Here is a 22,666-nt window from a genome sequence, read left to right on the forward strand (position 1 = left end):
AATAAGGAAGTGCTTAAAAATGAAGGGGCGCTCACTGGCCCAGTCTGGGATGAGATTTGAAATAAACGATACCAGTAATGGATTATAGCCCATTGAATAAAACAAGCATCCAGTGAGTCCATTCTGCTCTAACCAAATAACGCATAAACGGGAGGAAGGAAAGCTCCTTCCTGCAGTACAACGCCAGCCGCTAAGTAGAGCAGGAGTGTCCACGCTGGAGCGTCGCCCCCTGAAACCATCAGGGCTGCTTGGTTTAGGCAAGGATCATCGATGGACACACACGACGGGGGGAAGGTTGGAGGAACAGGATATCTATGTAACCTCAAAGTACGTACCCACAAACTCCTTATTGACTACTAGAGGGAAAAACTGTAGCTCCTCTGAGGGGCGACCACGCAGAAAGCCCCTAAACCAGGCGGTCAGTGATAACATTACTGACGTCGTGGCCCTCCTTTAGGGTGCTCTGGAGAGACACAGTAGGCCTCGTTTCCTTGTTCCTAAATTAGGGATGTCTTCTTACTAATTTCTGTGCCAAACGATACTGTTCAGTGACTCGTCTAAAGAACTTTTTACTTATTTGCATATGACCGAGATAAATAACACTCAGATAAGGAAAGAATATTCTCCCTTGAGTCTCTGAATTGTCTGGGAATGCCTGCAGCATTCTAGAACATCGCTGAGGAAGCTTTGAAGGTGCCTCGCTGAGATAGGCTTTTTTTGCTAGAAACTTGGGGTTAACCCAAACACTATTCTTGTAGTATTGGTGCATACAGAGAATGCTATCTATTGTTACAGAAAGTAAGTGGAACACTGATGAAGTAAAGGTTTAAATAATTCATTTTTAATTGTATTTGCTTAATATTCATAAGCCTAAATGTAACACAAAGCAGAAATTGAAGTATCGGATTATATTCGTGTCCTGGCGCTGCTATAACAAGTCCACAAACTGGGTGGCTTAAAAGAACAGAAATTGGGGCTTCCCTGGTGGCGCAGTGGTTGGGAGTCCGCCTGCCGACGCAGGGGACACGGGTTCGTGCCCCGGTCCGGGAGGATCCCACATGCCGCGGAGCAGCTGGGCCCGTGAGCCATGGCCGCTGAGCCTGCGCGTCCGGAGCCTGTGCTCCACAACGGGAGAGGGCACAACAGTGAGAGGCCCGCGTACCGCAAAAAAAAAAAAAAAAAAAAAAGAACAGAAATTAATTTTCTCGTGGTTCTGGAAGGCAGACGTCTGAGATCAAGGTGTCGCTAGGGCCGTACTCCCATGGAAGGCTCAAGGGAAGCACGCTTCCTTGCCTCTTCCCGTTTCTGGCGGCTGCTGGCGGTCCTAGTTTTCCTTGTCCAGCTCTACCTGCGTCACCACGTGGCCTTCCTCCCCGTCTGTCTCTGTGTCTCCCCCTGGCCTTTTTTTTTTTTTTTTTTTTTTTTTTTTGCGGTACGCGGGCCTCTCACTGTTGTGGCCTCTCCCGTTGCGGAACACAGGCTCCGGACGCGCAGGCTCAGCGGCCATGGCTCACGGGCCCAGCCGCTCCGCGGCATGTGGGATCTTCCCGGACCGGGGCACAAACTCGTGTCCCCTGCATCGGCAGGCAGACTCTCAACCACTGCGCCACCAGGGAAGCCCTCCCCCTGGCCTTTTATAAGGACACGGAGCTGGATTTAGGATCTTAGTGGATTTTAGGTCGTACGTGAGTTAAGTATGACCTCAACGTAACTAATTACCTCTGCAAGACCCGATTTCCAAATGAGGCCACATTCTAAAATTTATGGTGGACATCAATTTTTGGGGGGACAGTATTCAACCCACTGCAAGATGGATAAAAGGAAACAAATATTATCCAAAGTCCTTGCTTCACAAGTGATAAAGGAAGAGGGTGGACGAGGATAGAATTACAAAATGAGAAAGGGCTTCTGGAGGATTGTTTAATCCCCATAACCCAGGATAACCCTGCAGAAGTAAAAAGGCTGCTCGCTCACCCGGACGGGGGTATTGCCATGGCCGCTAGGAAGCCATCAGCCCCACAGTGGTTTAAAAGTGACTAGTGGGGCTGTGTTTAGGCCTTCCAGAAGTGGAAAGCTCAGCCTCTAGCTGCTGGGTCTTCCCCTCTCCTCCAATCCTACGTAATAAGATGAGGAAGGAGAGAGGAAGGATTTGAAAACAGAGGGAGTAGAGTTGGCCTGATCCTGGCGAAATGAAAGATCGGGTTCCTCTTTAGGCGACATACCTTCTGTGTGTGTCTAGGAAACTCCCGCTTTGCAGGGTAGGTTGACCCTTTGCCCTGATTCTGCAGAGCAGGTTCCCTCCGAGAACCCTGCCAACTGGCAGGCCAGTACTCTTCCCAAAGGACCTGATTCATCAAGGTGTTTCACCTCCACCCAGAACTGAACTGAAAATGTCTGGAGGCAGGTTCTCCACTCCGTAGCCCTCGGTGTTCTCGGGGCTTCCACGGCTGTGCTCCAGCGTGCGGCATCCCCAGCACGGGGCGGTCATGGGAACCACTTCCAGCCCTGCAGGCTCTGGGCAGGTGAGCATCCCATGCAAGACCGCCCGCTAGACAAGAAGGCGAGGGCCCGGGGATGGCTGCTGGGTTCCAATAACCTGGACAGCTTGACAGCCTAGGAACGAATGCAGGTGTGTTAGGGCCCCAGGGGTCTTCAGACCTGATCGAGGCATATGGACGAGCTCGTTATTTCGGGGTTTATTTATTCTATTTAATAAATATATTAAATGCACTTAATAAAACTAGAATATTTATAAGTGGAATGTTCTGGGTAGAGAGTGGAGACCATGAACCTGAGGCCCATTTTCCTTTTAAATTTATTTATTTGATTTTTGGCTGCGTTGGGTCTTTGTTGCTGTGCACGGGCTTTCTCTAGTTGCGGCAAGTTGGGGGCTACTCTTCGTTGTGGTGCGTGGGCTTCTCATTGCGGTGGCTTCTCTTGTTGTGGAGCACGGGCTCTAGGCACACGGGCTTCAGTAGTTGTGGCACGACCGCTCAGTAGTTGTGGCTCGCGGGCTCTAGAGCACAGGCTCAGTAGTTGTGGTGCACGGGCTCAGTTGCTCCGCGACGTGTGGGATCTTCCCGGACCAGGGCTCGAACCCGTGTCGCTGCATTGGCAGGTGGATTCTTAACCACTGCGCCACCAGGGAAGCCCCCCAAGGCCCATTTAAGTAGACCTGCTCTTTCCAAGTCCTTGTGAGCTGGGTGATGATGAAATTCAGAGTCTCCTGGCCAATGGCACACCTGTAAGCTGGTTGTGTGTAGCATCACTGAGGGCTCCAATCTCAGACTCTGATTTGGGAGGGGCTGGAGGCAACTCAGACTGAGAGTATTTTCTTACTCCTTGTGGAGATGGGAAAAGGGAGCTCTGTACCCAGACGGGGGCCGATCGGGGTCCCCCACAGTCCACACTAGCCCTAGCAAGTGGGCATCAAGCAACCAATGGGTCTAGCTATGGGCTGGAAATTCGGGTGTTGAAAGTTCCAGTGGCCTAGAACCTTCATAAGCTGCTGCAGAGGAGCAGGGGGTGGGATGTGGAGAGCTTCCAGCAAGGAATTGAGAGACCTCCACCCCCTCCCAAAACAGATGACTTTCAGAAACACAAGGACAAAAGCCTAGACTTTTGTTACAGGTCCACTGTACTTGCATAGTCTGTGTTCTTTGCGATAGACGACACACTCACTGGGTTTCGGTTTCACTTTTTTCCTACCTGCTCATTGGCAGGGGTTCGAAGAGAAAAATCCTAGGAAAGCCATCAGTCAGTGTTTCCTTGATGAAGTCGGCGTGGTGTGCCCTCGCTAAGCGCAGGTGTTCCGCAGGTTGACGGTTTGAGTCCCAGGTACTGCCAAGCCCTTTTTCCCACCTGAAATATGACCTTTTGTTAAAAAGCTGGCAATATTTATTTGACTCCTGCCTTTTCTGGTGGCCAGGGAGCCAGACACCCTCAGGAGTCTTCGTGTTAGTCCAGAAAGCTACCCTTGAGAAGTAAATCACAACATTGGAAACGTGGGTGGGAGACAGGAGGAAGGCCCTCTCCTCATCGAGGGCCTTGAATGAGCCGCCTCCCCGGGGGCCGTGGCCCCCCTGCGGCCCCTGTCTGTTCTGTCGCCCCTGCCTCCGCCTTGGGTCATTACGGGTTTAAGCCCGCACGCAGTTGGAAGGTGATTGGCCTTTGCAGACCAGAACAGGACGGGTTCTTCAGGGTTAGGGGCCCCAAGGACTTTATCCTCCTGACCCGTTGTCTTCCCCGAAGGGCCGCTTTTCTATAGGGTGGTTCAAACATTTAGAACCACATGTAGACCTGAATGAACTTTCATCTTCTTGCTAAAGTATCTTCTTGTCTGTAGTCTCCATACACCTCAGCACTTCCTCTCGAACTGCTTTTCTCATAAACCAAGCGCAGCAGCAGGGCTTTGGGCCACTAATTTTTATGCCATTGGCCTTATTCATAGCTTGTCAGCGTCACTGAGTTGTTCTCACTGAGGCCGGTGAAATAGTTATATTTCTGCCTTGCTGTGTCCTTCTAAAAAGTAAAAAATAAATATGATCTTAAATGCCCAGGGTAGCAGGCTTATAAGTCGCTTGCAGCTGATTTCGTTACGAACTAAATCATCATTCGTTTTTGTCTGCTTCGTAAACCCATGTGTACATCTGTGTCCCAGGTTTCTCTTTGGTTAGTTTTTCTCATGATGGTTTAAATAGTTTCAATTAACAAAGTAAAAGTGGCACATTTTTGAAATATTGTAGTGGTGTTATAAACAGGATTGATCTTTGATGTAGGACTAAGTAAAAAAAATACAGCATAAGGAAATTTAAGAATCCCGTTGGAATGGATTCTTAATGCACCTTTTTTTTTTAATTGAAGTATGGTTGGTTTACAACGTTGTGTTTAATTTCTGCCGTACAGCAAAGTGATACATGTGTGTGTTCGTTATACATATATATGTTCGTTTTCATATTCTTTTCCATTGTGGATTATCCCAGGATATCGACTACAGTTGCCTGTGCTCTACAGTAGGACCTTGTTGTCTATCCATTCTCTATGTAGTAGTTTGCATCTACTGATCCCAAACTCCCAGTCCAGCCCTCCCATCCGCTTCCCTCCCCCTTGGCAACCACAAGTCTGTTCTCTATGTCTGTGAGTCTGTTTCTGTTTTGCAGATAGGTTCACTTGTGTCATATTTTAGATTCCACATATAAGTGATATCATATGATATTTGTCTTTGGCTTTCTGACTCACTTCACTTCGTATGATAATCTCTAGGCCCATCCATGTTGGTGCAAACGGCATTGTTACATTCTGTCTTACGGATGAGTAATATTCCATTGCATATACGCACCACATCTCGTTTATCCATTCACCTGTCGATGGGCGTTGAGGCTGTTTCCACGTCTTGGCTATTGTAACTAGTGCTGCTGTGAACAAACAGAAGGTGCATGTATCTTTTCGAATTACGGTTTTGTCTGGGTGTATGCCCAGGAGTGGGGTTGCTGGATCATACGGCATCTTATCTTATTTTATGTCATCCCTGCCACTGTTTTGTGTTTCAGGTACAGAGCCTTCATTTTTATTTTGACATTTTTGCTGTATGCAAGTTTTCACTTATCTCGAAAGCCTATCAGCATAGTTAAGGTAAGAAATCATTAAAAGCACCCAATGTCATTTCCTGCCTGTAATCTCTGTAAGGAACTAGTGAGCCGGTTGGGGGGAAGGGGAGTTTGGGGGAGAGCAGTAAGGTAAATGGAGAAAATGGATTGTTGAGAAGCAAGGTACTTTGCTGCTTTGGTTTTTAGTTTCTCTTTTCTGAAATTAATAGCTTTAAAATGGTTTTGGGATTTATAATTTCAGAGGTAGTATACTTTCGGTTATATTCGTTGACTGTCCCAGAATTCTAAAGCTTAATTACATATCTATTCTGTCTCGTGTGAACTTTCCCTCCCAATATATGCAGTCTAAAAATGTTCCCCGAATTGCTTCTGCGGTCATAGGCTTTGATCCTAAGTCTGGCAGTGGTGGTGTCTCTCCATTATTCCTAGAACACTGAGTTCCTGTGTGAGTGGCGGCTGGGCAGGAAGTTATTAAGCAGGCATTTAACTCGACTTGGGGACAGGAAGCTTAAAGGAGACAGTCCTGCGTAGTAGCCAGCTGTAACCTGGGAAAAAGCAGGGTCGCTTTCTTACCCTCACTGGAATGACGTCATTTTGCCTGCAGACTGTCAGCTGGCTTGAATGGCTGCTGAGCCTTTATCATAGAAGGGACGAGGAAATCGTCCAGGGCCAAAGGTAGTTCATTTACAGCCCGACTACGCCTCCGTCACTTTCTCCTCATTGGCCGGGACGCAGGTCCAGGACTGTGAGTCCACTGACCTTTGTAGTCCTGCCTCCTCTGCTCCCCGGGTCGGGGGGAGGAGGGGCCGACTGCTGGACAGCTGTCGTCTCGGGCTCCCGGCCGGTGGCAGAGGCGGTGCCGAGGCTGTTGCTTCTCTGGGCGGTTCTGTGTTCCCCGGCCTCCAGCAACTCCCAGTGGGCGTGAAACATCATCCGTCTACTCCAAGGGTCCTAAAATTCCTCGACCCCTAGTAAGCAGGAATTTCCCCGGCCCTTCCGGTCGCTTGCAAACTTCTCCCTTTTTTAATGTACGAAGTTTGAATAACTATGGCAATCTTTGCAGACCTTTTATAATGCAGTTTTCAAAACAGAGAAAAGGATGGGACAGGAGAGGGTGGGCCGTCATCCACTTGACCAGTGTCTCTAATATCAGTACCAAGGACCAACCCGCCCCTGTCAACTTAAATACTACTAATTCCTGCCTTCCTGGTTAGGGAAGTACACAAATGACTCAAGAGAAAGGCAAGTTATGAAAAGGGAGGAGACCGTTGAAGGGACCTGAGGGAGTGCCTAGAACTGAAGGAGCCGGCGGGGTCGGGAGCCTTCCTGCGGCTCCGATGGATCCTGCAAGGCCGGGCGAGGGTCCTGGGGCCAGTCCTGGCCTGCTGGGGGCGTCGCGGTGCAGCAGCAGCCTGGCAGGCGCGGGGCCCGTGTTGGGACCGAGGCAGCATGCTGAGGGGGGCTGGCCACTGGAGGGTCTCCTTCTGGTGGCCACGAGGGTCCCCATTTAGCCAGGAAGGGATGCGGCATTGTTCCAGGCCACTCTCGCGGCTTCCCCGTCGGGGGCTTGGGGCTTAGTGATGAGGGGTCCGGCTCTTAGTTAAGTTTTCATCAGTCACGGTGACTGCCGCTGGCTGAGCCCCGCGCCTGACAAGGTGCGCGCCTCCCTTATTTAATCTCATCGTCACGGCCGTCCTGTGCGTGTCCTTTTGAGGAAACTGAGACTCAGGGGCCTAATTCCTCTGTGCAGGCCAGGGCCACCTCAGGTGAATTCCACAGGGTCGGGCTGACTCCAGGGTCCCTGCCCTTACCCTCCCTGCCACGGGTCTCTAGGGCAGGTGTAAGAAGCTGGGTACAGTCGCAGCATCACGCCCAGATTTTCTTCAACACGCAGATTGCCTGACTTAGCGCCTTAGACGTGCCTGGATGTGTGGATTGGCCTAACGCAGAACCCCGGGGCTTCTTTGCCTTCTGAGATAGATAAGATGTCACACTCCATACGATAAGTTACTTTGCAGTGCCTTGTGCTTTATTTAGCTCATCTTATTTATAAAACTAGAAGTAGTAACGGTGCTGTTGACCCAAGGAACAGCCTGAATTATCTATAACCTACATTTATTAGCACATTATGAGCAAAACAAAATTAAAATACATTTGCGTAGCTGGAATTGATCACCAGGGGTGATGAATCATAAAGTGATTCGCATTCTTTAATGTCATTTCCAGGGACGTGACATGTCGTGGTGGCACGAGGCTACTCTGTTTAGACTTAGTTTAACCACTGATGAAACCTTTCATTTTTCTCTGATTTTAGTATATAGCAAAAAGGAAAAATAAGTGACAGTGATGAAAACAGGGCTGGGAGGAGGTGGGGTTACAACCCCGCTGTCTTCTGAGAGCTGCCCCAATGCTAGCCCTGCCTCTTAACTGGAGGCCGATGGACAGGTGGGGCCTGCACACTGCCCGAGGGACACTCTGGGGGGCTCTTCCCTGGCCCCCCACCCCCGGGCTGGGCCAGAACAAAAGCCTGAAAGCAGAGGGTTCTCGGGGAGAGCCTGAGCTGCAGGGGATCCCTGAGGGGAGCCGTCACATTGACCGGTCTGAGTGTGAATGTCCAGCCCTCTCTGCACACACGGGACCCAGGAAAAGAAAGCCGTGAAATCCTCAGTGGCGGACAGAAAACAAAGCCTGAAAGGCTGGAAGTGCGTACCTTGGCTTTGGGTGGGAAACTTGCCATCTGGAAAGTTCTACCGTTCCCAGTATTCGTATTTAAATAGGACACAACTCCAATGAAAATCTCAGCAATGTCTTTTTTAACTGAATAAAATAATCTTAGAGTTTATGTGAAAAGAATGACCAAGAATTAATTACCAAGGAAAGTGTGGAAAAGGGAACATTTTTTAAGCCACTATAATCAAATTATTACGGTATTGCATGAGGACAGACAAAGAGGCCAGTAGAAAAATACAGAAAATACTGTGGAAACATACAGTAGAGTGGCTGACAGAGGTGACGGGAAAAGTCTCGTTCATCTAATAAATGGTGTTGACACAGCTGCAGATTCATCTGGAAGAAATAAAGTTGAACCCCTATCTTATAAAAAATAGATGGATGGATTAAAGATTTAAATGTAAAAAGTAAAAATCCAAGAACAAGATGATGTCCCTCTTAGGGGTATGAAGTTGGGGAATCCAAAGGAATGATGGACGGAGGGGGTGAAGAGGCCGTTCACAGACAAGGGATATAGGGATATACCACTTCATACCCACGAAGTGGCAAAACCCCTGAAAGAGTAATAGCCCCTGTTGCTGGCAGTGATGGCGGGAGAAGACTTTCAGGTACGGGTGATAGAGATGTGAAGTGTTACGGCCTTTTGGAAAGCATCTGGGTAACGCCTGTTGAAATTAAAAATGCTTGTCCTTCAGTCCTGCTTCTGGGAATCTTGTCCATAAGAATGGAAGCGCCAGCCCTCAGGAGTATTTGCATAGGCATCTTTTTTGTAGCATTGTCTGCAATTTTTTTTTTAAAGGAAAAAAATAAAACGTGGCTATTCTGTGAACTTACTCAGCAGCTGAAAGTGTGAATAAATTGTGGCACACCCATATTCCGATATGTGCAACCACTTAAAAGAATTAATTGGAGCCAAACCAGTCGACTCAGAAAGATTCCCAGCAGGTATTTTTGAGTCAGAAGAGTCAAGGTGGACATAAGTCCATGTAGAATGATCCCATTTAAAAAAAAAAGACAGTGACCCGAAAGCTTCCCTGTGTATTTCTGTACACCTTTGTGGGTGGGTGTACCTTTGCATATGCAGGCGTGTGTCTGGTCCATTTTCACGTGGCTCCTGTGCACTGACCACCTCCTGGGTGCTGGGGCCCAGGTTGTCTGTTCTTCCTGTTCTGAGCGCTGTCTCATCCACTCTTGCTGCCGTAACAAAATGCCATCGACTGGGTGGCTGTAGCCAGCAGACATCTGTTGCTCACAGTTCTGAAGGCTGGACGTCCCAGGTCAGGGTGGGTGCAGCACGGTCAGTTTCTGGTGAGGGCCCTCTTCCAGCTTGCAGACGGCCGCTTCCTTGTAGCTTCACTTGGTGGAAGGTTGAGGAGCTCTCTGGGGTCCGTTTAAAAGAGCACTAATCCCATTCATGAGGGCTCCACCCTCATGACCTGATCACCTGCTAAAGGCCCTACCTCCTAGTACCGTCACCTCGGGGGTTAGGTTTCAACGCGTGAATTTGGTGGGAACACCAGCCTTCAGAGCACAGCAGGCACCAGAGCTTTCATTTCGCTTCTAGGACTTCTTTTGCATAATGCTTTGGAGAGTTCTTTTAACCGAGAGCTTCATAAAAGGAGTCTAAAGGACTAGTTAAAATAAATGGACCCACACAACCTAATGAACCCTAGAAAATTTACTACACATTTACACTCTGTATAGATTATGGACACACGCGTGCACGTACGTGCACACACACGACACTCCGTGTGTCGTTCAGAGGTGAAGTGAAGCTGACACAGCCCCCCTCCTCCTGATGAGGCCCGAATCCCCGGCTCTCAGTCTCCTGCCCCTCTCAGCATCTTCTGGACCCCTTCCCCACTCCCACAGGCAACGAGCAGCTCGCTGTAGCCTTGGCCAGAGAACCGAAGAGCCCATGTTTTTGGAATGAATGAGCGCATAAAGAGTTTCTCAGGGTGAAACTGCTCAAGTTCAGAGTTCAGCGCGTAGAGTCTTCATTAATGTACATTTATATAAAAACATTGGTGCCTAAGGGACTGCACGGGCCGGTGTGTGTGGAGCTTACAGGGAACATGTCTCCTGCAGCTCCAGCTGCCCAGTGCTGGGGGTGGAGGATGCTAGAGAGGGGATCTGTAGGTGGGAGGTAAGTGCACACCCCCATGTCTCTGCCCCTCCCTTATTGAAAGGTGAATAGACAGCCCGGCTGGCTTCCAAGAGAAGCAGCAGAGAAAGGTGGGCGGACACACCTGACTTCTGAAGGCAAAGAGGAGAAGGAAATGATCACATCAGGCGGGTGGGGAAGTGCTGGCAATCCAGCTTCATGCAGAGAGGCAGGGCTCCCCCGTGTCCCCGTCCCAAATTCACAGCCACGTCCACAGTTTCTCAGGCGGGCAGGGAAGGAGCTCGGAGGATCCCAGGACGACAGCGCCCGGCCTCCACCACCGGGGAGTGGGAGCTCGGCGGAGGAAAGCTGTCTGCAAAGGGTTACTTTGAGTTTGGAAAGCGGAACCTTGGCTAGTTTTAGCGGAACCTTGTGTTTAAATTACAGCAGAGCAGCCCAGCGATGATGACAAAGCCACGTAACCACAGAGTGGCTGGGTCCTGTGTGCCAGGCCGGGTCTCGGGGGCACGTGTCCGTGTAAAATCAGGTGTCCCGCCGCGGCTGACCACAGCCCTAGCAAGGCGGCCTTTTAAAGGAGATCAGCCTCTTTAGTGACCCCTCCTGAAGAGGCGGGGTACCCACAACGCGAAGGTGGCGGACAGGCCTCCTGGCTGGCCCCGCACCTGGTGGACTGGGGTGCAGCTCCCTGCCCGCTGCCCTGTGTCTTGACCCCGGGGTAGATGCTTCTTCCGGGGCCAGGCTTCCTCACAGCCCCCCAGGCCCAGCCTCTCTCAGGTCGCAGCTCACTAAAGGCCGCCCCTTCGGGACCTCTGCTCCCCCTGAGGGCCACCTCCTTGACCTTGAGGACGCCTCCTTTCTGCCCTCGCTCACACCTGATGGATTGGTTCATCTGAGCCCCGTGTAGCGGAAACCCCAGAAAGCGCCCAGCAGGGGAGAAGTGGGAGCTGGGGGCCACCTGGGAGGGGACACGTGGTGGCACCGCAGGCGCATGGAGTCCTGTCTGCTGCCCCTTGTGTTTTAAGTCACCTGTTACTCAGGTCCCCATACCAGGACGGCCCCGGCTGCCCTGCGGCACTCTTCTGGAAGTGTGGATGCCTCCTTAAGGAGCACCTTGAGCTAGTTTTGGGCGGGGGAGTTGACATGTGATTTGCACATAGTAAAGTGCACAGATCTGCGGTGTCCAGCCTAGCAAATGTTTACACGCTCACCCGGGAAATCATCACGCAGGTTAAGGTCTGGTCCCGTCACTGTTGCCCTTCCCTAGGTGATGAACGTCACCTGGATTTATTCATTTCCCTCCTCCGGAGCTTCGTAAACAGAGTCCTCCCATATGTGCTCCTTTGTGTCAGGCTTATTTTGTTTCGAGATTCATCCTCGTCCTTGTGGACCTGTAACTTGTAGTCAATGATATAAATCCAGCAGGATGAATCCATTCTTCCGTCTGGGCAGGTGGGCCCCCATGCTGCCCGGCTGCTCTGAGCAGTCGTCTCTGGGCGGCCCGGTACAGGCTGTGTCGCTGTGTCTGTGCTCAGGAGGAGACGGCCGCTAGGGAGCTGGAGGAACCGTCCTCGTTGGCAGGCACTCTGTGGGTCCCCTAGACACACTGCCCCAGAGGTGCCGTATCCCCCTAGAACGCAGTCACCCTAGGACAGCTGTAAGGAGAGGGGCGGCTGAGCCCCACCTGAGTGCACTCTCTCTCTCTCTGGCTTCTGTCCTCCCCGTGGATGTCCCAGGGTGAGCTGCACAGCTACTGCACGGCTTCATATGAGGGGGAGGTCGGATTCCACAGCCAGAGCCCAAAAGCCGGGGACACCCCCGCTCAGCAGCTCCCAGACAACGGGACCGACTGTGGCTGGGCCCCATTTGGTGAGTTCTCCGTCCGTGCCCCTGCTTTCGTCCCGTGGCTGAAGCTGGCCATTCCTGCGGGCCTCCTCCACAGGTGGCAGTCCCCGAGCCGGCTGGCTGATCTCAGCAGCGGTGACGATGCTGTCAGATGCAGCCGCGCCTCCAGGTGCAAACTAACCTCTCCTCCCAGCAAACCAGCCTCGCACCTTCAGCTGCGGCACGTTTCCCGTGCCGTCTGCAGGGGTGTCGCTCAGTGGTCAGATGGGCTGCAGGTCATCTGCAGGTTGCATTTGTCCAAGCTGGAAGTTAGGACTTACAGAGCGTAAGCCGTGGTGGAGAGAAGAGAGCAATCTCAGAGCTGTGGTGTGGGGCTGGCCTGGGGGGCCCGAACCAAAGCCGGGGTAACATGTGAAACAGAACAGAACCCACAAGCTCACCGCCAGCAATGGGGGTTTGACCTGATGGGAGTAACGTTTATGTAGCGGTTATTGGAAACATGGTGACTTGATTTCCAGTTGCTGTATTTTCTGTGTTCCCTTCTGAGGACGCCACCCAGACGTAGAGAGCAGATGTCTCGTACGTCATTGTACCTCTCCCGGACATAAATTGGTGTTTAGTGAAAAGTAAACAATACCCTCCTTTTCCTGTTGCTTTTCGCCCCACGTAGATCAGGACAACTTCCAGCAGCTGCTCGGCGCCCTGGACTACTCCTTCCTGTGTGCGTACGCTGTTGGCATGTACCTGAGGTAGGTCTGGCTAAGACTGCAAGACCCAGGTGGTCCGCTGGGTGCAGAGCGCAGCTCAGGTACGGCTGAAGACGCGGCCCCGCCCGCAGGTGGCTGGTCCTCCGGTCTCTCCTCAGAGACAAGGGTGAGGTGGAAGCCAGCACACGGCCCGGGTGTCCTGCAGATCGGGCAGACTGTCCTCGGACGGCTTTCCTGGCCCCGGGGTTGGATGCACCGTGAGCCCTGCCGGGACCCGGTCTCTCAGGAGCAGGGCCCTGGCAGCTCCCCACCCGGTGAGCACGGCAGAGCCTCCTCTTCTCTGGTTTCAGGGGCCGCCGTCTCTTTCCTAACCCCGCCTGGCATCAGAGCAGTTCACACAGCGGGTGCTTGGCGTGTCCACCTGGATGGCCCGCTAGGCCGGAACAGAGCCTCCCCTGAGTGCCAGAGGCCGTCCTGCCTGGCGGTGGGAGGTGTGGACCCCAGAGGCACGTTGCTGGGATTCGATCCCGGCTTGACGGCCCGCTTGGGTGGCTTTGGACGAGTTACCGCACCTCCTTTGGGCCTCAGTTTCCCCTTCGCAACATGGGGGAAACAGTAGTTCTTAACTCACAGGAGTGTGGTGAGGTTTAACTGAGTTAATACATGCAGAATGCTCAGAACAGGGCCTGGCCCGTGCTGTGTTCCCAGTGCCTGTTACATACGATCGTTAGCCCATTCTTTTTTTTGTTTGTTTGTTTGTTTGTTTTTGCGGTTCGCGGGCCTCTCACTGCTGTGGCCTCTCCCGTTGCGGAACACAGGCTCTGGACGCGTAGGCTCAGCGGCCATGGCTCACGGGCCCACCCGCTCCGCGGCATGTGGGATCTTCCCGGACCAGGGCACGAACCCGTGTCCTCTGCATCAGCAGGCGGACTCTCAACCACTGCGCCACCAGGGAAGCCCCGTTAACCCATTCTTGATCCAGTTCTGAATTGGCCTAGGGAAGTGGTAAACATTAGTGGGTAATAACAGGACATGCAGTTGGCCGGTTAAAAACTACTGCTACTGTGTCAGTCCAGCCAGGTCTAACAGGAAAAACAAAACAAAACTTACAGGGACTAAGGCCTTTAGTCCAAAGAGGGCTTTGTTCAGAGACACACAGTTTCAGAGCTTTGGGAATCTCTGGAATCCCTGTAAATGTTTACCTTCTTCCCTGAGATCCACCCAGACTGTGTTATCACCGAGACCTGGACCCCCTCCCCAGCTCAGGACCGTCTGGTGTCTGGTACCCAGACAGGCGGTTTCTGCTGATGGAGTGGCTGTCACCCCTTTGTTGAACTTGCACATCTGCACGGAGCTGCAGGGCTTGTCCGAGTGTGGAATGCATAACACGGATGCAGCGCAGAACGGGAGCCCAGCTGCGGAGAAGGACAGCGTAAGCCTCAGGCGCCTCAGGGCGTGGGCTGCAACCGGGCTGCCAGCTGCATTCCATCCTGCGGTCAAATATTTATGTTCTAAAAACCGCAGTTTTACTGGACACCAATCATCAGTAATATAAAAAGACCCCAAGGTTGGAGTGTGTTTTTCTCAGTCACTAGAAAACACTAGTTAAAGGTGGTTCTCAGCTGGGAGTGATGTTGTCTGCTAGGAAGCATTTAGCCATATCTGGAGATAGTTTTGGTCATCTCAGCTGGAGAAGGGGGTGCTACTGGCATCTAGTGGGCAGAGACCGGGGGTGCCGCTAAGTGTGCTACAGGACACAAGACAGCCCCTCGCCACAAAGAATTACCCGGCCCCACATGCAAGGGTGCTGAGGCTAAGAAACCTGGTTTGAATAAAGTGGCTTCATTATCGCTTATTTATTGGCAAAGATCGTTCTTCATGCAACTCGCCAACGAAGGTTCTTATTAAATAATTTTGTTTTATTGTGAAATAGCATTATGTATTTCATAATAACCTAATGTGAAATCCACAGTGGACTCGTGACGGGGATGAGGGTGTACCCTGCTTCCTTGCATGCTTCCTCGCATGGCTTCTTAGTGACATCATGACACGTTGCTAGTGAGATGGATGGTGTTAGCGTAGCAGGTAACTCAGACGTGGTGGCACCTTCGCTAACCCAGGTCATTGCTGGCAGGTTCAAGCAGGTGTGGCGTGGCCTTTATTACCTGTAGGAGCCTGATACGACGTGGAATGCTGTCCATTCCGTTAGGCCTTTTCTTTAAAACTTGAAAATAGAGACCAAGTTGAGTCCCAGTATGGTCTAGCAAGACTAGAGGACGTTTGTAAGCCCCGGCCGGCCGATGGCACTAGCTTGCAGGAGGCCCATCTGACTCTGACACTTACTCCGTGACCTTGGGCAGGTCAGCCAGCTCCTCTGGGACATGCTCCCTCTTCTCTGAAGTGAGCAGGATGAAGTGGATAATTCCTTTAGCTCTCGAATGCTCTCGAGTTTGTATGTGATCAGTTTCTACTCAGCTTAAAATTTGACCTGAATGCTGTTTACAGTTTTAAATTACTTCCTCTGCTTTAGTGTTTAATAGGTCATCTGCGTGATACTAGGTTGATCTTTTTTCTTCTTCGGTAAATTCTGAAGGAAGATCTCGCTGGGGTATTTGTTCTTGAGATGAAAGACCAGAATTTTGGAGCTGGTTCCCAGGGTCCTGTTCACAGGCAGGCAGGCAGGCGTCATCCTTCATTACGTTTCATATCTATCTGACTCCTAGAATGATTACGTGGAAGGAAACGAGACCCACAGAGTGTATGTAGAGATTGCAGAAGGCTCACAGTCATTTGTGGTTGTTCTCCAGCTCTTTATTCACTTAAGTCACAGTGTCAAGCTGTGTGACACAGTGACATGTCCTACAAGGCAGTGAAGGGCGTATTTCACATGGCACTGGGTAGTGAGGTGTGATGGTGGTAGAGGCCTGTTGAATGTATGTCCCGTATGAAACTGGAGGTTCTCACCCTCCCCGGCAGCGCTGGAGCTGTTTGGTTGAGCACCCACTACCTTGCCAAGCACTTAACCGCATTTATCTCGTTCGAGCACCCAGGCAGCTCTGGGAAGCAATTCTCCAGAGAGATGAGCTCTTCATGGCGTCACGCTGCTGTTCAAAGGGAGCCTGGAGGCTTTGCCCCACGTTTCAGACTTTACCTTAAGGAAAAGGCTCTGCCTTTAAACCAGATCACAGTGCTTGTGGCCAGAGGGTCGTCGGCAAGAGCGCCTCTGGCCTGGCCGCCGATGCAGCGGCTTAATGCCAGCCCGAGGGCCAAGAGACGTGCTCAAGGTCACAGGTGACCCCTTTTCGTATTTGTCTACAGTTCGACAGTTAAACGTGGTTCTCTTAAAAATATACGTTCACTGACTGTTGTTTATATAAAACAGGATTAGCCAGCAGGACAAGGTTTTGGTTTTGTTTTTTCAATTGGCAGGCATCATATATGTCAGAGTGTCTCCGTTTTATTATTTGACAGTGACTTTTGTTAGAAATAGAAAGTCTTAAAAGGTGTTGCCAGTTTCTGGTTAATAAATGCTCCATTGAAAAATGATTGTGATGAAAATTTACTGGGAATTGGAGTGCTTTCGAGTTCTAAAAGCTCAGAGCACGAAAGCACCCAGCCGGGAATCGCTGGGTCATTTACATCATGGGTGTGTTTGTCTTCTCACATTTGTCTTTCTGTTTTCTCTGTCCCCAGTGGCATAATAGGGGAGCGCCTGCCCATTAGGTATTACCTGACTTTTGGAATGGTGGCCAGCGGTGCTCTCACTGCCCTGTTTGGGGTAGGGTATTTCTACGACATCCACAGTTTTGGATTCTATGTGGTGACCCAGGTAAGGTCTGGTCCACGGCTCACCACGTATGGGATTTCCATGATGAGCCGGACGGGGTGTTAATGTCACGGGTCCCAGGTTCTGCCAAGAGAGGACATGGCAGGTGGTGGGAGTGGGCGCAGAACCGCGTCCTGGCTGAGGCCAGGGTCAGCGCTGGCACATCCGGCCCCTTTTCTCTCCTCTGCTCTGAAATTCCAGCAGCCGGGAAGTGTTTTTTTCTTTTTTTTTTTTTTTTTTTTGTGGTACGCGGGCCTCTCACTGTTGTGGCCTCTCCCATTGCGGAGCACAGGCTCCGGATGCATGTGGGATCTTCCCGGACCAGGGCACGAACCCGTGTCCCCTGCATTGGCAGGCAGACTCTCAACCACTGTGCCACCAGGGAAGCCCCGTGAAATGTTTCTTAGTTTCAGGAGTTGCCGCCTGAGGAATCCTACTTGTCGGTTCCCCGGCAGAGGGCTTGAGGCATGAAGCCCTTCTGAGTCCTTCTGCCTTAATTTGGGTGCATTTGAGATGTTCTGTCTTGGGTCAGACTTGACCGCTCTGGGGTTGGGGGAATGAGGGGCGTGGGGAGGGGAGGAGGTTGAGGGGACTTGGGGATTGTCGGGGGCAGTCAGCGGGGGGCGGAGGGGGCGGGGGAAAGGCCAGGGCCTAAGGGTGCTGCAGGGGAGTGAGGGCCGGACGAGCATGCGGCCTGGCCCTTCCTGCGGGGCTCAGTGCTTCCAGGAACTCTTGGCTCTGCCCCTCCCCACAGCCCTGTGGATAATATTAGCTAGAAATGGAAAATGACTTGAAACAATGACGCTCAGCTTCCGAGGCTCCCCAGACACAGCCCAGGGAGATGTGGCAAGGTCATCAGGGTACATCGTATGTAATTTGCTTTTAAAATTTTCACCATAGGACTCGAAAGAGTTTGGCTGTTTTCATTACCAAAGCGATGCACACTTTATGGTGATACAGAAAATCGGAGAGAAGGAAAAAACCTATTTCCCAGAGTCCCAGCACATTCCTGGAGGGAAGGCTGAGCCTGGCTGGCCCTGAGGCCGGACCAGCGGCTCCCAGTCGGCCTCTGGAGGCTGGTCCTTCCCGGGGGGCAGTTGGAGGAGGCTGCCCCTGAGGCCCCTGAGACTAAAGCAGAGCCAGTTGCTGATACACTTCCTGAATCCCTTCTTCAAACAAGAGCTCGGGGCGCTCTTGGCAAGTTGGAGAAACCATTTCTCTAGGCACTAGTCAAGGTTCTGCTCCCTTCGGTGGTTAGCAACAGTACCGTCTTCGTGATATAAGAAGGGAAAACGTGCAATTCACAAGCCACCCCTATGGTATCATCACAGTTCTATAAAAAGGAGAGGGTTTTTCTCTTTGCATAAAGTTTTAGCTTGGAAAGAGAATGGACAGCTTGACCCCAAGCTGTTGACAGTAGTTCATCTCCGAGCAAGAGATTTTCTTTTCTTTTTTTTCTCTACTTACTCCAAAATTTTCACAATAGGCACGTACGACTCTCGTGGTAAGATATATGCGTATATTGTTAAAATACACGTCTGGCTGTCGAGGCTCATATCGAATCGGGTTCTGCCCCTTCCTTTTGTGAGAGTCCCCGCTGGGCGCCCAGACCCCTGAGGCCAGGCTCCCGGGTGTGGGTGTCCCCCCTCAGCAGTCTCTTCCTTTGCCCTCTGTCACAGATCGTCAACGGACTGGTACAGACCACCGGCTGGCCCAGCGTCGTCACCTGCCTCGGTAACTGGTTTGGCAAAGGGAGGTAAGGAAGGCAGCCCTGCTTCCAGCAGCGTTCGTTTTCAGAAGATTCTGATGAAAACCAGACCGCTTTATGTTTAGTTTTTCTTTAGATTCATTACAGAAAAAAACACGTCAGTCTACTGTATGAAATAAGATGACTGAAACCTCTGGGTCTTGAGGGTCTAAGATTCAGGCAGGCCTCTGTTTCAGGAGATGCCACCCCCGTTGTGGGCAGGGCGGAGTCTGGGTCATCTGCGCAGCCAGCCGGCAGCCCGGGCCTCACCTGGCCTCCTGGGAAGCTGGGAGAAATGCAGTCAGGGCCTTGCCCCAGGCCTTTCGAAGCAGAAGCTACATTTTCACAGGACTGAAAGGCACAGGGAAGTGTGACCTGTCCAGGTCACCCAGGGCCTGGTAGCAGAGCTGTACCCAGCCTCTGGTGACCTCACTGCGGTCAGATTCCATCGTAACGTCTGTGTGACAGGCAGCACGGCCGGGCCCACGGTTAGGAAGTGGTCGAAGATGCCGGACAAGATGGGGAAACTAAAACAGGAAACTCACTCCTCCAGCCTTACTTAGCCTCGTTCGTCTGGCAGGTTCTTCAACGTGAACTTTCGTTAATGGGGTATTTCATCAAATGATCGTATTTAGATTGCAAAGGCACAAATTTAAATTTGGGGCCTTCCAAGAATTCTAGGAAAAGGCCTCTTTCTTCTTTTAGTCATAGAATGAATAAGCTCAGAGACATGTAATTATGCAGCCGGAGGTAAGTGAAGATACTGTCCTCTCGTAAACACCCCTGGTCCCAAGCCTTGCAGAGGTGGTGTGTTGTGCTGCCTGTTTACTTCTCCACCAGCTCTTACGCTGTGCAGGCACTGTTGTAACCTCACGTACTGATCCGTGTAAGCCCCGAGACATCATTTGCCCCCTTGTGTTTTGCTGTGTTGCAGGCGAGGTTTGATCATGGGGGTCTGGAATTCCCACACGTCTGTGGGCAACATTCTGGGGTCCTTGATCGCTGGCTACTGGGTGTCCACGTGCTGGGGCCTGTCCTTCGTCGTGCCTGGGGCCATCGTGGCAGCCATGGGGATAGTGTGCTTTCTCTTTCTCATTGAACGTAAGTACCGGTGGGTGATGACCTCTCCCCGGGAGGGCGTTGCGGGGTTGCGGGGCGGGGGGGGGGGGGGGGGCGGCGAGTTTAGGAGAAGAGGCTGCTGCTGCTTCATCGCAGGCAGGGATGGGGTTGTCCGGCTCTCCCTTGCCAGGAAGACTTCCTTCTTAGGTATAGGCTTCCCTGATGAGCCGCTGCTCTCCTGGTCTTGCTGGATTTTCTGCTGTTTCCTGATTTCTGGAGTAACCAGTGTTGACACTCCTCCCGCCCTGTCCTCTGGCCCCACGGCACTGGGCATGCGTGGTCTTCTGCCACGCCGCCCGCTGCCCAGCCCACGTGGCTACACCTGCTCACGTCCGTCCTGCTGCCACAAACTGAAATGGGCCTCACCAGCCTGTGTGCCTTCTGATAAGATACAGGCTTGCCAATGTTTTCAAGCCATGACGTGACTTAAGATCATATACCTTAATTAGGTAGTGTTGTACCAGAAAATCCAAGCCTTTGGTCCATCCTAGACTCAATCCCAGGCTTTTGTTTTAACTGAATTTTAAATTAATTTTTTGAATAGAAATCGGCAGGACAAGCATTGCTGACAATTACACTAATGACAGAGAAGCAGGTGCTCCCTTAGCTGGTATGCGTCAGGGTGCTCCAAGCCCGCGAGCTGTTCTGATATGCTGTATCTCGCGTTTGCCTCTTTGATTTGTCTTAAAGCAAAAGGAGATCGTGTGGCACTAGATGGCTCCCGCTGTCAGCCCGCAGGTAGGGCTGCTCCGGAGTCAGATGACCTCATCCCTGGGAAGCGCCAACTATAGCTTCAGCTTTGCGTTCGGAGTTGCGTTGCCGGTTTTATCTTCCAAAAGGTTAAGGCGCTGTGAAGTTTCTCACTTCTTTTTGCTTGTTGCTAATGCTAACCTTTTCATTTTTAAAATAACCGCCGTTTAGTGGAGCACACGTGAGGCTCTCAGGCCAGCGTTGTGCTGTCAGTGAAGAAGGAAGCCACAGTTAGATGAGGAATCAGACGCCCCCCTCCCCTGGGTGTGAGCAGAGGGCACGGGGCTGCTCAGCTTCCATCTTCACCGTTTTCTCCAGGGGCCCAGTAAGCTTTTAGCAACATCTCGAAATGGCCCAAACAAGTGAATCGTTAGACAGATGGGGGCGCGGGGGGAGGGTGGGTATTGTGACTTCCTTGCCGACATGCCGACCTGCGGCATCAACTGTCGCTTGTGTGTCACCGGAGATCCAGGAAGGATCGTCGTGTCACCTGGACTCTCCAGGGGCTGCTTCCACACCGTCACCTGGACAAGGATGCGCTTCCTCTATGTTAGTGCAGGGACACCCCCCACCCCCGCCCCCGCGTGCCTTCGGCGGCCCGAGGTCCAGAGTCCACGGTGGCTTTTATTCTCTTCCTCAACTGATAAAGGGGCGGCTCTGGGGAAAGGGGCGGAGTGACAAGGAGCGGAGGGCCTGGCAGTGGACGGGAACTTGTTTGCTGGCCCGGCCAGGGCTCTCAGCGCCAACACCGTTCAGCTCAGTCATCCTGGGCGGGGCAGGATTTCCAAGAACGCGGAAGCCCTGGTTTGGTCGTTTATAATAAAACGAGAGCGTCCTCGCACTGAGCCGCCGCTCCTGTAGCTTCCAAGGGGGCGCGAGGCCGGGGGTCTCTCCTGGAGTTGCTTTCCCGCCTCTGGCCGTCCTCTCACCCCCTCTCCTGTTTCCATGGTGACCGTGGGGCTCTGCCTCCCTCCCTCCCAACCCCACCCCCGCCCCGCCCTGGCCCACTCTGGGATGAGATGCACTCGCTCAGCTTCCCCCAGGCCCGTAAGGTGTTCCTGGGAGATGTCCTGGTACTGACTCAGGGAACAGATGAGCACTCGTGCCCCCTCCTTGGCCTGTGCGGAGGCGGCCCCAGCGGGCACTGAGGACGGACGGGGCCCTGGGGGGCCACGGGCCGCCGGGAGGGCGCTGTGGGCTGAAGTCCGGGCCACAGAGGCCGTTCTCCCCTCCTCCCTCAGCCCATCGCATTCCCCTGGGCCGTGTCGGTTCTTTTCACCTGGAGTCTTAGCCTTTAGCTGTTAGGTGTCCAAGGTAAACGTGGTCAGGGTTGTGCAGGATCGTCCGTTGAGTTCCGTGCCCCCGTTCTTCATGAGGCCGCCAAAGATTTCCTCCCCCTGGGCCTCCTTTCCTGCCCTCACCCCTGCGCTCCCCTCCCGCTGTCCCCATGGCTGGGGCAGGGCTCTCTGGTGTCCCGCGAGCATCGCTCAGTCACCTGGTCCTCGCTCTCTCCGCCGTGGGCCGGTCACCTTTCCCCGGGACTGGCCGGCTTTGTCCGACCGCCCGCGGCTGCTGCTTTCCTTGCCTGGCCTCCGCCCAGCTCACCAGCGCCCAGCTTGTGCGGCCGGGGGCACCTTCCGGACTTGGCGTTTCTCCACCTTCTCGCTGAACGTCTTCCTCTTGAGCTCGGGCTCTGGAGGCACTGCTCTGCGCACATGACTTGGACAGGACGCCCGCCGACCGTGCCTCTGACACTTTCCTCTGGGGGCGGCTCCTGCAGCCGGCCTCACGGGAGGAGGCGTTTCTGTGGCCCCCTAACCCTCCCACGCTGGGACCCGGCACCCAGGGCCCCCTGTCCACGAGTGTCTCAGCGAAAGGAGAGAAGCCGGTTCGCAGGCTCAGACACCCTTACTCCTCCTCGCGCAGCCCGAGCCGGGCCCTTGTGAACAAGGCCTCTCCTCCTGGGCCCGACGTCACCTGTCAGCCTGAGGCCACCGCAGGCACAGGCCTGTTGCTCTAACAGACCCTCCACGGCGGAACGAGAATCAGACCGCCGGGCCCTCTCTGCTGAGAGGATTGGTACCTGTACTCCCCCTGGTAACAAGGAGGTGGTGTCCGCATGAGTGATGATGAAAGCCAGCTGCAAGCAGTGACCAGCACATCCTGTGTCCGAGAGCAGAACACTGCAGAGAGGAGAGACCGGATCCACGTGCG

At 52.7% G+C, this 22,666-nt stretch overlaps 1 protein-coding gene across 11 annotated transcripts in view; it reads left to right on the forward strand.

Moving 5' to 3' along the window:
- Positions 1 to 22,666, forward strand: part of SLC37A1 (solute carrier family 37 member 1) — an 81,656-nt gene that overhangs the window by 25,111 nt on the left and 33,879 nt on the right. For 8 of the 11 annotated variants that reach the window (XR_010943866.1, XM_067739564.1, XM_067739563.1 and 5 more), the window contains 6 exons: positions 5,550 to 5,631; positions 12,195 to 12,327; positions 12,974 to 13,052; positions 16,704 to 16,839; positions 18,516 to 18,592; positions 19,518 to 19,684. Coding sequence is in view for 10 of the 11 variants with exons in the window: in XM_067739564.1 (XP_067595665.1) it covers positions 5,550 to 5,631; positions 12,195 to 12,327; positions 12,974 to 13,052; positions 16,704 to 16,839; positions 18,516 to 18,592; positions 19,518 to 19,684 (674 nt within the window). In the remaining variant the exon portion in view is untranslated. Of the gene's footprint in view, positions 1 to 5,549; positions 5,632 to 9,135; positions 9,282 to 12,194; positions 12,328 to 12,973; positions 13,053 to 14,225; positions 14,443 to 16,703; positions 16,840 to 18,515; positions 18,593 to 19,517; positions 19,685 to 22,666 lie in introns of those variants that run through there. The other 3 variants (XM_067739571.1, XM_067739569.1, XM_067739568.1) reach the window with 3 other exon arrangements.

This window comes from Pseudorca crassidens, chromosome 5, assembly GCF_039906515.1.
Source record: "Pseudorca crassidens isolate mPseCra1 chromosome 5, mPseCra1.hap1, whole genome shotgun sequence".
NCBI classification, from domain to species: domain Eukaryota; kingdom Metazoa; phylum Chordata; class Mammalia; order Artiodactyla; family Delphinidae; genus Pseudorca; species Pseudorca crassidens.